The sequence below is a fragment of the Musa acuminata genome, chromosome BXJ2-4, assembly GCF_036884655.1.
Source record: "Musa acuminata AAA Group cultivar baxijiao chromosome BXJ2-4, Cavendish_Baxijiao_AAA, whole genome shotgun sequence".
Taxonomy (NCBI): domain Eukaryota; kingdom Viridiplantae; phylum Streptophyta; class Magnoliopsida; order Zingiberales; family Musaceae; genus Musa; species Musa acuminata.
The window spans coordinates 37,313,277-37,326,408 of NC_088341.1; the positions used below are offsets into that span (position 1 = coordinate 37,313,277).

At 39.7% G+C, this 13,132-nt stretch overlaps 2 protein-coding genes across 5 annotated transcripts; both read left to right on the forward strand.

Annotated features, from left to right (window-relative positions):
* Positions 1-3,499: 3,499 nt before the first annotated feature.
* On the forward strand, positions 3,500-5,112 carry LOC103978619 (probable xyloglucan endotransglucosylase/hydrolase protein 8). Its single transcript, XM_009394470.3, has 4 exons — positions 3,500-4,022; positions 4,105-4,205; positions 4,279-4,481; positions 4,560-5,112. The coding sequence occupies exons 1-4, from the start codon at positions 3,830-3,832 to the stop codon at positions 4,948-4,950; spliced, it is 888 nt and encodes a 295-aa protein (XP_009392745.2). The 5' UTR covers positions 3,500-3,829; the 3' UTR covers positions 4,951-5,112.
* Positions 5,113-7,950: 2,838 nt separating this feature from the next.
* Positions 7,951-13,031, forward strand: LOC135585626 (peroxidase 56-like). Of its 4 annotated transcripts, XM_065105457.1 has the most exons (6): positions 7,970-10,098; positions 10,494-10,662; positions 11,113-11,911; positions 11,991-12,179; positions 12,245-12,440; positions 12,530-13,031. In XM_065105457.1, exons 3-6 carry the CDS (start codon positions 11,624-11,626, stop codon positions 12,934-12,936), a joined length of 1,080 nt encoding a protein of 359 aa, XP_064961529.1. In that variant the 5' UTR covers positions 7,970-10,098; positions 10,494-10,662; positions 11,113-11,623; the 3' UTR covers positions 12,937-13,031. The 4 variants fall into 4 exon arrangements, 1 of the variants encoding a protein (XP_064961529.1); XR_010486278.1 differs by lacking the exons at positions 11,991-12,179; positions 12,245-12,440; positions 12,530-13,031 and having other exon boundaries at positions 7,951-10,098; positions 11,113-11,179; positions 11,429-11,600; XR_001977029.2 differs by lacking the exons at positions 11,991-12,179; positions 12,245-12,440; positions 12,530-13,031 and having other exon boundaries at positions 7,951-10,098; positions 11,113-11,600.
* Positions 13,032-13,132: the final 101 nt, after the last annotated feature.

The window sequence follows — 13,132 nt, forward strand, 5'->3', positions numbered from 1 at the left end:
GGAAGATGCATGATTTTTTTATTTCTTAAAATTTAGAAAAAATATTAAAAGGATGAGCAAACAAATCAAAAATGAAAAATGACGAAGATCAACATAAAGCACATAAAAAACTGACAATGAGATTATTAGAGTTGACAAGTATTTTATTTCTAGAAGATAAGGAATCAATTTCTTAATGAAGAAAAAAAAATCTTATACATTATGATTTTGTTATTCACACACATGAATCTTTATACATTGGTGGGAAATAACGCAAGACAAGACTTTTAGTATTTTTAAAAATTCTCTATAAAAGATCTAAAGGGGTCGAAAGAATACGTGAAATAAGATTTATGTAAGATGATATATAAGACGATTTATGATTGAGACGAGGCTAATTCAAAGGGATATAATTTGATTACATATGATGAAGAATTTGATTTTCTTTGTAATCATACGCAAAGAACGTAAAATCACATAAATATTGAATCAACTTTTCTAGCTTAAATTTTATTGTTGATATTTAGATTTTTCTTTTCGCATCGAGATAGATATTCTCTCTCTATATTTTTTTTTTAATTTTAATTCAAATTAATATGAAAACTATAACTTTTATTTTTTTTACGAATGATAAATGACGAAGATAGGATTAAGCTGAAAACCATGCCATAAAATCAAAATATTAAGCTCATTAAACTATAGTTCAATAACTATGTATATAGTCTGACTCTCTTAAATGTTTTTATAATATAAAATTAATCCCTAATTGATTTTTATCTCCCATTGATGAAACCTCTTTTTTTCCAAGACAACCTTTTTAAAATGCTTGCATCAAAAGCATTGGTACCATCATCTAATGTAATTTTCAATTGTTACAATTTACAGTAGGGCACAAAGTCCTAAAATGTTTAGGATCGGGCTAATACCCACATCTTAAGGAAGCCCAACCCAATGCTCGTTTTAGGTTTTCAACATGTCATGGATAGGTAGCAAATAGTGGGATACACAACATCACCAAATTATTTTGTCTAAGCTTGTTTTTGGTTTGCAATATCAACATTTATCATTGTTGATATTTTGCTTGGAGAATCTTTCATATTTGTTTCTTTAACGCTATCAGACATGATAAATGCAACTCTTTGATAAGCATGTTAATAATATTTTTGGGATTAGCGGTAGAAAACTCATCCACAATTATTAGAAAAAATAATAATTTGATTTGATAAGTTTGATATTAAGAGAAAAAGAAGAATGAAGTTGAGTTCACAAAGTTGATGGTTAGGCTTTGTGCCATTAACCTATTTAAAGTTTTTTTTATAAAATATTTAGATTAGTTAATGTGATATTACATGAGCAATAGGTGCCGAGTACATGTAAGAGAGTCATATATATAATCTAATATAATTTTTTTTAGAAAAAAATATTCACATGATTAAGTCTCAGAGAGATATATCACCATTGAAATATTTGATGTCATGGATAGTAGCATGATTGGATCGTCGAAACAATTCATTGTTGGTGATTAATGAGATGATATTAATTTTTATATTTGAGAAAATATCTTTAGCGATTTGGCAACTCTAATGATATTAATTTTCGTAAGATAATAATTAAGGACCTTAACATTTTTTTCTCTCGGTCGATGAACGAGCACTATAGTAGTCCTAAGAAAACCAAGACAATTCAATTAACATGAAGTGGTAGTTGGACAATGCATACATTGTTAACCTAAGTTGACTCTACACATGTCATGGTGGGGAATCCTCTCTCCCTTAGTGGGAGGAGTCCTTTATGGTTCATCACTCTCCCTCCCATGTAATGTACGGACATCATTATTATACTCCACAATGTCTCTTATTCAAATCAATTTTTTGATTTGTAAATTAGTTGACTTGCAAACACATTGTAATAATAGATGAGTAATATAATGGGTTTTAATCAAACCTTCTGATAGGGTGAATATTATCTTAGGATAATCATCACATCTACATCGGATCTCAATTTAATATATCTAATATTTCTATATTATATTATGGACTACACACTACAAATAGGAGCCTCTCCCAATTGAATTGAATATTTATTACATATTACATTTGATCCGATTCAAACATTGAAGGAGGTATCATTAGGTATGCCTCTTATATAGGTTAAAAAATAAATAAATAAAGAAAAAAATCTCTTGATCAAGATGGAATATCTAAGACAAAAAAAAAAATCCAATTTAGGAGGAAGCCACCTCCGATCAAGTCACATTTGATTAGGTCAAGTCAACTTTGATACATCGGGCTAATAAGAATTTGATGATAAACCTTATATACACACACATAAATGACATTGTCAACATGCTGACTCTCTAAGGCTTGACGACCGCACATAGTCATTATGTGTCAAATGGTTCGAGTAGTACACTAACACTATATGGTTACATGTGATTGACATCGTGTATTTCTAGTCTAAATTGAGCAAATCAAAAAGTATCTCGAATTCGATACATATAATCGACATTATCTCAATCGACCCTAAAAAGATATATGATTACATCATGATTGTTAATAATCTTCAAAGTAATGATGTCACATATAAAAAGAGGTTTTTAAGTGTATTCCACACATAAACTTTTTCCAAAAGAATTGTTCGACTGGTCCGAATCCCAAATCGACTTGACCATCATAATGATAGTTGATGAGAATATCCTCAACTTAGTTTTGTAATTTCGTCGTTCCAACAGGGTTTTCCCTCTCTTCTTCCCCACATGGCCTATCGTGTTATAGCGTCGATCGCACCTTTCTCAAGTTATTCTTATCTACTTATCAAGATGTGACAAAGGGGCATAATCGATCGATCGAGCAAAAGCAAAGAAGAGCGAGAGACAAGAGGCCTTCGTTAATGATTGCGATGTATGAGGAGAACTCGATGACCAATGTGGTGGAGGCAACCATGCAAAGCGATGAATGACGATGAGAGATATTTACCATAGTATAAAAATATAAGCACAATACAGGTAAAATGAAAGCTCGGACATCTTCTGAAAAAATAAAAAAATAGTGTTTTTTAAGGCAAATCATCCTTATTTTTGTTACTTTTCTAAGGTCATTAAAAAAGTACGATCAAGCTATTATGCCTTTGTACCGAAAGCTGAAACTTCCCCGTTGATGCGCTCATAAAGCGAGCAGAAAGTACAGTCGGAGAAGACGATGCACAATGACTCTTCTCTTTTTTTCCTTTTACCGGAATCAGATCTACGTTTCTCGTGTCCTCCTCTAACGCCGACAAGTAAAAGCACCCCATAAGGTGAGCTCCAAATCCATGGCACCAAACAACATGCAATAGTTCGCTACACTCCATACCATGGGGCCATTTGAGATGCCTTCACTTTTACCTCTCTCTCTCACTCTCTCTCTCTCTCTCTCTCTCTGAACAACAGCAAACCTGTGCCGCTGTGAGACCCAATGGAAGCTCCCCATTGTTTAACAGCCAATCATTTCCACACCTCTCTCTTGTCTGCATCATTTCACATGGGACATGCAGTCCCTCCACTGGCAGCTGTCTGCATTCGCCCCTCGTCTCATGAATCCAGCATGAGGCAGCCTGGATTTCCCCAACCTGTCTCTCCTCCACCACAGGGAAATAAAGCAGCTCTTCTTCTCATGTTGCTTGTCCATGTTCTTGTTGGGGTAATAGGAATGCAAGTGGCTTTTTCTTCACTTTCTGTGGTGGATGATAACATAATAGTTTCGAGTCCAGATCTGGCGTCTGACGACGCATTATAGATTTGTGCTCTCTTTGGACCAGTGAGCTCTGAGACCTACTGCTTCACCTCTCTTTCTCTTCTTGCTGGTGAGCGGGGATGGGTCTATGGCTTCCCTCGGTGGTCCTTCTTCTCTGCTCCGCCGGCTTCTTGGCTCTTTCCTCTGCAGCTCCGGCGAACACCTCGGCCTCTTTCTCGTTCAAGGAGAACTTCGACATAATGTTCGCGGAGGATCACTTCAGGACATCCCCTGATGGCCAAATCTGGTACCTCTATCTGGACAAGAAGACAGGTAAAACGTGTTCTTCTCCTCGAGTATTCTCCGATCTGAGACAGCCATGTCTTAGCTATCCGCATTGTGAAACCTGGTACAGGTTGCGGGTTCCAGACGCGGCAGAGGTACCGATTTGGGTGGTTCAGCATGAAGCTGAAGCTCGTCGGGGGCGACTCCGCCGGGGTCGTGACAGCATACTACGTGAGTGACGGTAGGGAGAACAGCTCGGGATTGTCGGGAGAAGGGGACTAACTCGGGTGTTTCGTGAGTGCAGATGTGCTCCGACCTGGACGCAGCGCCGGATAGGGACGAGCTGGACTTCGAGTTCTTGGGGAACAGAACAGGGCAGCCATACACCATACAGACCAACGTCTACAAGAGCGGAATCGGCGGACGGGAGATGCGGCACACGCTGTGGTTCGATCCCACACAGGACTTCCACACCTACTCCATCCTCTGGAACACCCACCGCATCGTGTAAGCTTCCGACACCGCGTCTGAAAGCAGAGGAAGTATCGGATGGAGTTCATGTTGCTGTGTTTGATCCGATGACAGGTTCTACGTGGATAGGGTGGCGATCAGAGTGTACAAGAACAATGGGAAGCCCAACAACTTCTTCCCGAGTGGGAAGCCGATGTACATGTTCTCGAGCATATGGAACGCCGACGACTGGGCGACGAGGGGAGGCCTGGAGAAGACGGACTGGAAGAAGGCGCCGTTCGTGTCGTCGTACAAGGACTTCCACGCCGACGGGTGCCAGTGGAAGGACCCATTCCCGGCCTGCGTCTCCACCACCACCGAGCACTGGTGGGACCAGTACGAGGCGTGGAGCCTCACCGACAGCCAGCAGGAGGACTTCAGCTGGGTGGGGAGGAACCTGGTGATCTACGACTACTGCAAGGACACCGAGAGGTACCCCAAATTGCCGGCGGAGTGCCTCCTGTAGAGGAAGGAAGACCGGCTGTCCGTAGCATATATGCTTTGGGTGCACCAAAGGAAGTCTGCAAAGTGAAATTTTTTGGTCAGAATTATTATTTTGGTTGCTGGAATGTGACTACATTATTATGAATATTTAGAGCATAAATGGATTTATCATGTCTCTTTTATTGATCTGAATTGAATTATTAGATGGATATGTCATCACTATGATCAATCAATTATGGTTAGTAATAGGTGCCGAATAATTGTGACAAAAGAGAAAATTATCATTCAACCAATTACCTTCACCCATTTGACCTCTATTATTTAGTCACGATGGTCTTCCTTCGATACTCAAGTTAGTTAGTAAAAAATTTTAAAAGATAATCCTAAAAAAGTTTTGTATAGTAAAATAAAAAAAAAACTCAAATAAGCTTTGAAAATATTATGATATGTATCATAAACACATGATAGATTTAGATCCAATATGATTTTCATGTCCCACCAATCATAAGTTTAGTATTAGGAATACGAAGGATTCGATAAATGATTCTATATAAACTACTTCTCGACATATCCGACAAAGATTTTTTTACTAATAGAGATTCAAAGAATTTGAGAGTAGGAATGAGATAGTCTTCTCGGATAGATCATATCGAATCTTACAATTATAATATGATAGCTCATATTGGCATCAAAATGCAGATGAATAAACATTGCTATAGATGATGTGTCATCCGAGTTGCTCCTATGTCACTCTCCCTTATCGTCTTTCTAATCAACTATCAATAAAAAAAATTATGTTTAAAATTTTGAATTGGCGAGGTAATTTAATTTTTCTCTCCATTTAATACGAAATTGTAATCCAAATTTTTCTCTTGAGCTCGAGGTAGATGGATTCACGCCAAGTTGACGGTCCGCACGTGAGAGCACATGAGCTCGATTCACATGTAACGAATAATGTATACTCTTACTTCCCTTTTAATTAATTTATTCCATGTGATCTGATCCTTCTGAACTAATGTTTGTCTCATTTAATTTATAATTGCATGTCGTGCACTTTATCTCTTCTTCTCATGTAACTTAGGGCTAATTATTATATTGATATTTCTATATTTACTAAAGTGAAAATTTCAGATTAATTTATGATAACACCATTGATTTTACCAGCAAAAATATGAAAACAAATAGTAAATAGATAATTTTAACGTTAGTTGATAATGACAGATGACGTCGGTGGTGGTGGATGGTGATGGATCACGGATGTTGTTGTGGATAAGGAGAGCGATAGTGAGAGATGAGAGCTATTGGGAAACTTAGGGTAGTATCATATATATGGCAAAAGAACAAAAAATAAAAATCTTAGATTTATCATAAAAAAATAGTTTCTTGTCGTCGTGCGAAGATTGATGCGTAAAAACTTGTAAAATCGAAAACTGTACTTATATGAAAAATGTGTTACCTAGGGAGATCGTATATCCAATAATTCAAGGATTCACTGGATATCCAATAAGATAGGGGCTTCAACGAATATCTCATATCCGAACCTTGACTCGTCGCAACACCTACCATATATGTGTTGCCCTCTAGGCTCAATATCAAGCTAGCCATGAGTTATACTTGTCAGAACTCCTTCTGACTTAGTGAATTATTATCTCTATAATAATTCACTCGACTCATCAACTACGAACATATTAAGCCACTATGTCGTAGTCCCCAAACGATACAAGAGAATCCATTTGACATATCTATCCTCAGTTACTGTGTATTTATAGTACATCATCCATCTAATATCCCAAAGGCCGTATACCAAGTATGGTGTTGTCAGGCCTATACAAAATCTACTTAAATCTCGCTTTAATCGAATTCTTTCGGAGAACTCTTTCTCTCTCAATCCGAATAACCTTGGCCTGGGATTTGCTTGAGCAAGAACACATAGAATATTTTTTTAAAGATATTGAGAGTGGATTATCCTCTATCGACACTCAATTGCCCTTGTAAGGTTAGCTGTCACTTCCGACGGCCGGTTATACTAGATTTAAAACTTCCAGACCTATAAGTTTGGTATCAAAGAGATGAGTACTTATACAGGACATCCTTGGTGTCTCAAGTCTAAGGACCATATACACCATTAGGATGACATAATCGTTGTCTGACAATGAGGTACCATCAACCATCCAGTATTCCGTGAGTGGATCAATCAGTGAACCCATTCTCCAATAAGCACCTGCACTGTATCTCTAGTGTCCCTTACACAAGCAACTATGAGACCAACCGCTTTCATCATATGGATAGGCCTACAGCATACTAGTCTATCCGGGTATCTCGACGTTCCTCTCGAGTAACATACGACTGAAATTATTTAGGGTCTATGTTTAAAGACGAATCAATTTCATTATCATGATCTCATCACGATTTGATTCATTTTGCATAAATCCATATACATCACAATATACAACATACAATATAAAGTGAGAAAATATCAATAATAATAATAAGCAAAAAGATTACGTAGCATGTCACGTATATTATTCACTCACGTAATTGGCTTACAGGGTACCTATGACTGGTGAGAGCCACTTTGCATCTACGTTGGCTCGACTAGTTACCAAACGACATTCATCTCTTGTCGTCGTTCTCCATATCCACAGTAGTCACCTGTGACCCCAGCGACACCGTCCTCCGCCACCATTGATGTCGTCCACTACCGCCACTAATTAAAACATTAAAATTATTTTTTTATCTTTTATTTCATACTTTCGTTGATAAAATCGATGACGTTAAGATAAATAAATCTAAATATTTTATTTTTATAATTATATAAATATTAATATAATTTTTTAAAATATACGGACCGAAACGTCAAAGATAACTAACTATATAATTAGCTTTTAATTTAACTTATCAGTCTTCAATCAGCCAACTTACAATTTTACTATTTATCATAATTATCACTTACGACTTTATTATTATTATAATATATACAACCTATCGAGATTTCATAATATAACGGATCGAAGTAATTCAACAATAATACCAACAAAGAGGCAAGAAAAACAGTTCGAAAAAAAAAAATCTTCAAAAAGGAGGGGTGAGTTCTAAAGAAATCTGAAGCTAAGGGAAGACAAATGGTTTCGATTTGTTCGCCTTTGTCTCCCAATCTTGTGGCAAATTCCATCTCGGTCGAAGCTCCTCGGAGTAGAGGCCGATTGCTTACGTCCAGAGAATATGGTGTTCTTCTCCAATTTTGCATCGACTCCAAGTCACTGGAACGCGGGAAGATGCTGCATTCTCGTATTCGGAAAGACGGGTTCGAGAGAAACCGAGATTTGCTACCGAGGCTCATTAAGCTTTACTCCGTCTGCGGCCGGATTGACGACGCGAAGAAGCTGTTCGATAGAATGTCGAAGAGAAATTCCGACGTGTTCTTGTGGACCTCGATGATTTGTGCGTATGCCAAGAATGGAAGTATGATGAGATGTTTTGAGCTTTTCGTGCAAATGCTCGAGCGTAGGGTGCGACCTGATTCGTACACATTTTCGGGATTGATGAAGGCTTCTGCTGAATTTGGCTTCCTCGAATTGACTCTGCAATTGCATTCGATGGTAGTTAGGTGTGGCTGTGGTGGGTGTTTGTCCGTAGCGAATTCACTCATTCATGCTTACGGGTCCTTTGGAGTTGTTCACGAAGCACGCAAGTTGTTTGATAGAATGGTTGTTCGAGATGTTGCTTCTTGGTCTGCCATGATCCAGGCATGTTCTTCCATGGGAAGCTATGCTGACTCGATGGCATTGTTCTCGAGAATGCAGCTTGGGGACAGCCTCAAACCGAATGAGCTTACTGTTGTTGCACTGTTGCCTGCGTGTGGTTTCTTTTCTTCCTTGAGAAAAGGGAAAGCTGTTCATGCTTATGTCATTAGGAATGGATATGAATCTAATCTGATCGTTGGCTCTGCTCTGGTAACAATGTACTCCCGGTGTGGGGATCCTGATGTTGCTTATTCGATCTTTACTAGCTTTTACCAAAAGAATCTTGTCTTATGGACTTCAATGATTGAAGGTTTTGCATTAAATGGAAAGTATGATATTGCTCTGAATTTGTTCAAGAAAATGCAAGACCAAGGGTTTCACCCAAATTATGTAACTTTAGTTGTGATCCTGTCTGCATGCAGCCATGCTGGCTTCGTTGATGAAGGTTTGCAAATATTTGAGACCATGCAGGAGAAGTTTGGTGTGAAGGCTGGGGTTGAACATTATGCATGTGTGGTGGATATGTTGGGGAGGGGAGGAAGACTAGATGATGCTGAAAAGTTCATAGAGAATATGGGCACGAGATCAAGTGGGAGTATGCTTGGATCATTGCTTGGAGCATGTCAGGTTCATCGTAATGTGGAGATTGGTGAGAGAATGGCCTACAGGCTTTTTGAACTTGAGCCTCATAATGCTGCTAACTATGTAATCCTTTCCAATGTATATGCTGCGGTTGGACAATGGCACAATGTTGGAAGAGTGAGACAAATGATGATCACCAAAGGGTTATTGAAAGATTCTGGATGTAGTTGGATTGAGCTTAAAGACACAGTTTATGTGTTTGGGGCGCATGATAGATCACATTGGGAGTCTGACAAGATCTACAAAGTGCTGGAGGAATTAAGTGAGGAGATAGGCAGGGTAGGATACATGCCAGCCACAGAACATGTGTTGCTTGATGTGGAAGAGAATGAAAAGAATAAGTTGCTCTGTAGCCATAGCGAGAGACTTGCAATTGCTTTTGGGTTGCTGAAAGTGCCTCCGGAAATGCCAATAAGGATTGCCAAGAACCTTCGAGTATGTGACGATTGCCATGAAGCAATCAAGCTTATTTCGAGGGTCACTTCAAGGAAATTTGTTGTCAGGGACACAAATCGTTTTCATCACTTTTATAGGGGATCTTGTTCTTGTGGAGATTACTGGTAACACGTTGACAAGGGAAAGATCAAGAACTACAATAGGTGCTTTTGTTCTCTTCAATAATCAGTTATAAGACTCTGTTGAGGTCTATATGTATCATAGAGAAGACCACGGAGCAGCAATAGCAGTTTAATCTTTGTCTAACTGCAAGCAACTGGGAGCATGAGTTCGAGACGATGATAAATTTGAACTGTTCAGCATAAGTCTTTCTGTGACGCGATGATTTGGTGAGTTGATCTTGAGTTTTGACATCCACCCCAAGTGTGGTAATAACCACAACTAGCCTTTATTGCACTTCAACATCAACAGATAACAAGATACATTCTACTGTCCTTGTTATCTGACACTGTGGCTGTATCAATCCATCTGATCACATCTGTTCATGCAAAAAAGAGCAGTTAAGGATTTCATGAGCATCTGATTTCCTCTTGTTCAACTTTTTCTCAGAATACTGACTGAGGGCGAAGTCCAACAGCTAATGTATTTGATTAATATTGCAAAAATAGTTGAAAGTTTGACTATAATATGAATAATCATTTTTCATACTCGTACAATTTTGATATGCCTGTAAATAACCCTATGCCTTCACAGAACCTGAATCAGTTTCTATGTTTTTATGTAGCAGGTGGGCCGAACGATACTTGTTCATCGTTGGATGCTGTCTAGATTGCCATCATTTAAATCAGCACTAAATTCTTTCGCCAGTAGTATCAGCTCCAGTATAAATTTTTCTAGAGGTGGAATGGGAGCTTTAAAGATCAGACATGGTTTAGAAGTGAAAATGGAGAAAAGTATGCTTCTATTTCCCTCTTTTGTTCTTAGTTTTGCATTTCAAGAGCTGAGCAGCTGCATCACCTCTGAAACTGCTGCCACAAATATTAATTTTTGTGACATAGAATTGCATTTACCATTATTTTAGACAGGGAAAAGATTATACCAAAACAAGTTACATGCATCCATTGATTTTACATTGGAGCACAACCTGAGCAGAATAAACAAAACTTTGTCTCAGATGACAGTCAAACTTGCCACAGATTGTGGCAGGCAATCAGCAAGGCAAACCTACCTGCCATGAAAACAACAGATGAACATGACAAACACAACAAATATTATTAATAAGCTTGTATGTTGAAAAATGTGGTATCCATGCTTCATCATCAAGCATTCAAATTCAAATTCTACTATACCAAGTAGCCATTATTTTAGCCTCATCTCCACTGTTCCTTTTGTTGTGAATGCAGGCCTCCTTGCAACATTAGATTTGGGTCAGAATCCAAAGACTCCGCCAGCACATAGGCACCATGTCCAGTACGTGCCCTCCACTTGCAACATTAGATTTGGTGTATTTATGATTATATTTAATATTTTTAATTAAGTATGTTGCTCAATTGAGGGTCCCACCTGTCCAGATTATGCCAAATCTGGAAATGTTAGGAAGCTTAAAATAGCCAACTTCAATACATTATCACTTGACCTTTTATCCTTGTCTATATGTGACTAATGTTTACTTTATCTGTATTACATCTTATATATATTTATATTTATGAATTAAAATAGCCAAAGGTGGATTTCTTTGCTATCTCGACTGCTATCTAAATCTCCAAAAGACATGCCGCATATGCAGCAGTGAGTTGCTGCAGCAAGTCATGTCATGTCGGTGGCCGTTAGACCTTTGGCAAGAAGTAGTGAGAGAGTGAGAGACAGAGAGAGAGAGAGAGAGAGAGAAGAAATCAGTAGATCACCAGCCTTGCCATGACCACCTCAGTCGAGCATCAGTATAAAGAGATGACTGTTGATACAGCTTCTTCTGCACCACCCAAGATGGCTGGGAATCCTGTTGCAGGCTTCTTATTTCAAGTAGCAATGTTGAGCTCCCTTCTATGCTCAAGCAATGGCCATGGCCTCAAGATGGGGTTCTACAAGCAGTCCTGCCCTCAAGCCGAGACGATCGTTCGCACAACAGTGGACAGCTTCTTCTCCCTCGACCCGACTGTGTCCGCTCCACTCCTCAGGCTGCACTTCCATGATTGTTTCGTGAGGGTAACACTCTAGTCACTGCCATCCTCCCTCTGTTATCATCGTTCGTACACAGATGAACAGATCGATCCATGTGAAACAGGGATGCGATGGATCGGTGCTGCTGAACTCCACCAGGAAGAACTTGGCGGAGAAGGACGCGAAGCCAAACCTAACACTCGATGGCTTCTACGTGATCGATGCGGCCAAAGCAGCATTAGAGGAATCATGCCCTGCCACGGTCTCCTGTGCAGATATCCTCGCCCTTGCAGCCAGAGATGCAGTGTCCTTGGTAGCTTCTTCGCCTTCCTGCCTTGCGATCGAACGCCAAGCACACTGAACCGCTGTTGCGCTCAGGCTGCAGGTCTCGGGAAGGGGATCGCCATGACGAATCAAAGCCTTTATCAGGTCGAGACCGGACGAAGAGACGGGTTTGTATCGAGAGCCTCCGAGGCAGAAGCTCATCTGCCATCTTCTTATGCCAATATCTCTGCGCTCAAGGCAAATTTTGGTTCCAAGAGACTCACCGCCCGAGACCTGGCAGTCTTATCAGGCATCGTATTGCAATCTGATCCGTTACACGCAAGAACAAGAACTGAGATCTTGGTTTTGATCGTTGAACAGCTTAATCTCTTCGTGCAGGAGCTCATGCCATAGGGAACTCGCATTGCTTCTCGTTCGACAAGAGGCTGAAGCGCTACCATGGAAAAGGAGGGATCGACCCGAGCTTGGATCCACACTATGCCATCAAGCTGATAAGCAAATGCAGGCCGGGCAACGGCACGACCACCGAGATGGTGCCTGGAAGCTCGACGACGTTCGACACCAAGTACTACGAGCTGGTGGCCAAGAGAAGGGGGCTGTTCCACTCCGACGCTTCTCTGCTCCATGACAAGGTGACCAGAGACTACGTCTTCTCCAGGCTCAAGTCACCTGAGTCCAGTTTCTTTGCTGATTTCGGATCAGCCATGGTGAAGATGGGGAAGGTTGGAGTGCTCACAGACAAAGCAGGGGAGATCAGGAAGAACTGTGCTCTGGTCAACCGCTAGTAGGAGCTTTGAAATTGTTGCGGTTGTGTTGCGTCTTTCTTGCATTCAGGATTTTGTTGCTCTGTGGAGGTTAATATATGCTATTTGGTGTCAAAGTTCAGATTGAAGGAAGTAACATTTGATAGATAGGTGACAAGAAATTTAATGGTTTCTTGATCTCATAGACATTATTGCTCAGTACAGCTAAACAAATGAC

What these genes read in the sequence shown, in the direction of transcription:
- LOC103978619 (XM_009394470.3), top strand. Translation starts at nt 3,830, where the DNA reads ATGGGTCTATGGCTTCCCTCGGTGGTCCTTCTTCTCTGCTCCGCCGGC. An exon ending in GGGTCGTGACAGCATACTAC is followed by an intron (nt 4,206 to 4,278) that starts GTGAGTGACGGT and finishes TCGTGAGTGCAG; the next exon opens with ATGTGCTCCGACCTGGACGC. An exon ending in TGGAACACCCACCGCATCGT is followed by an intron (nt 4,482 to 4,559) that starts GTAAGCTTCCGA and finishes ATCCGATGACAG; the next exon opens with GTTCTACGTGGATAGGGTGG.
- LOC135585626 (XM_065105457.1), top strand. Translation starts at nt 11,624, where the DNA reads ATGACCACCTCAGTCGAGCATCAGTATAAAGAGATGACTGTTGATACA. An exon ending in TCCATGATTGTTTCGTGAGG is followed by an intron (nt 11,912 to 11,990) that starts GTAACACTCTAG and finishes CATGTGAAACAG; the next exon opens with GGATGCGATGGATCGGTGCT. An exon ending in CCAGAGATGCAGTGTCCTTG is followed by an intron (nt 12,180 to 12,244) that starts GTAGCTTCTTCG and finishes TGTTGCGCTCAG; the next exon opens with GCTGCAGGTCTCGGGAAGGG.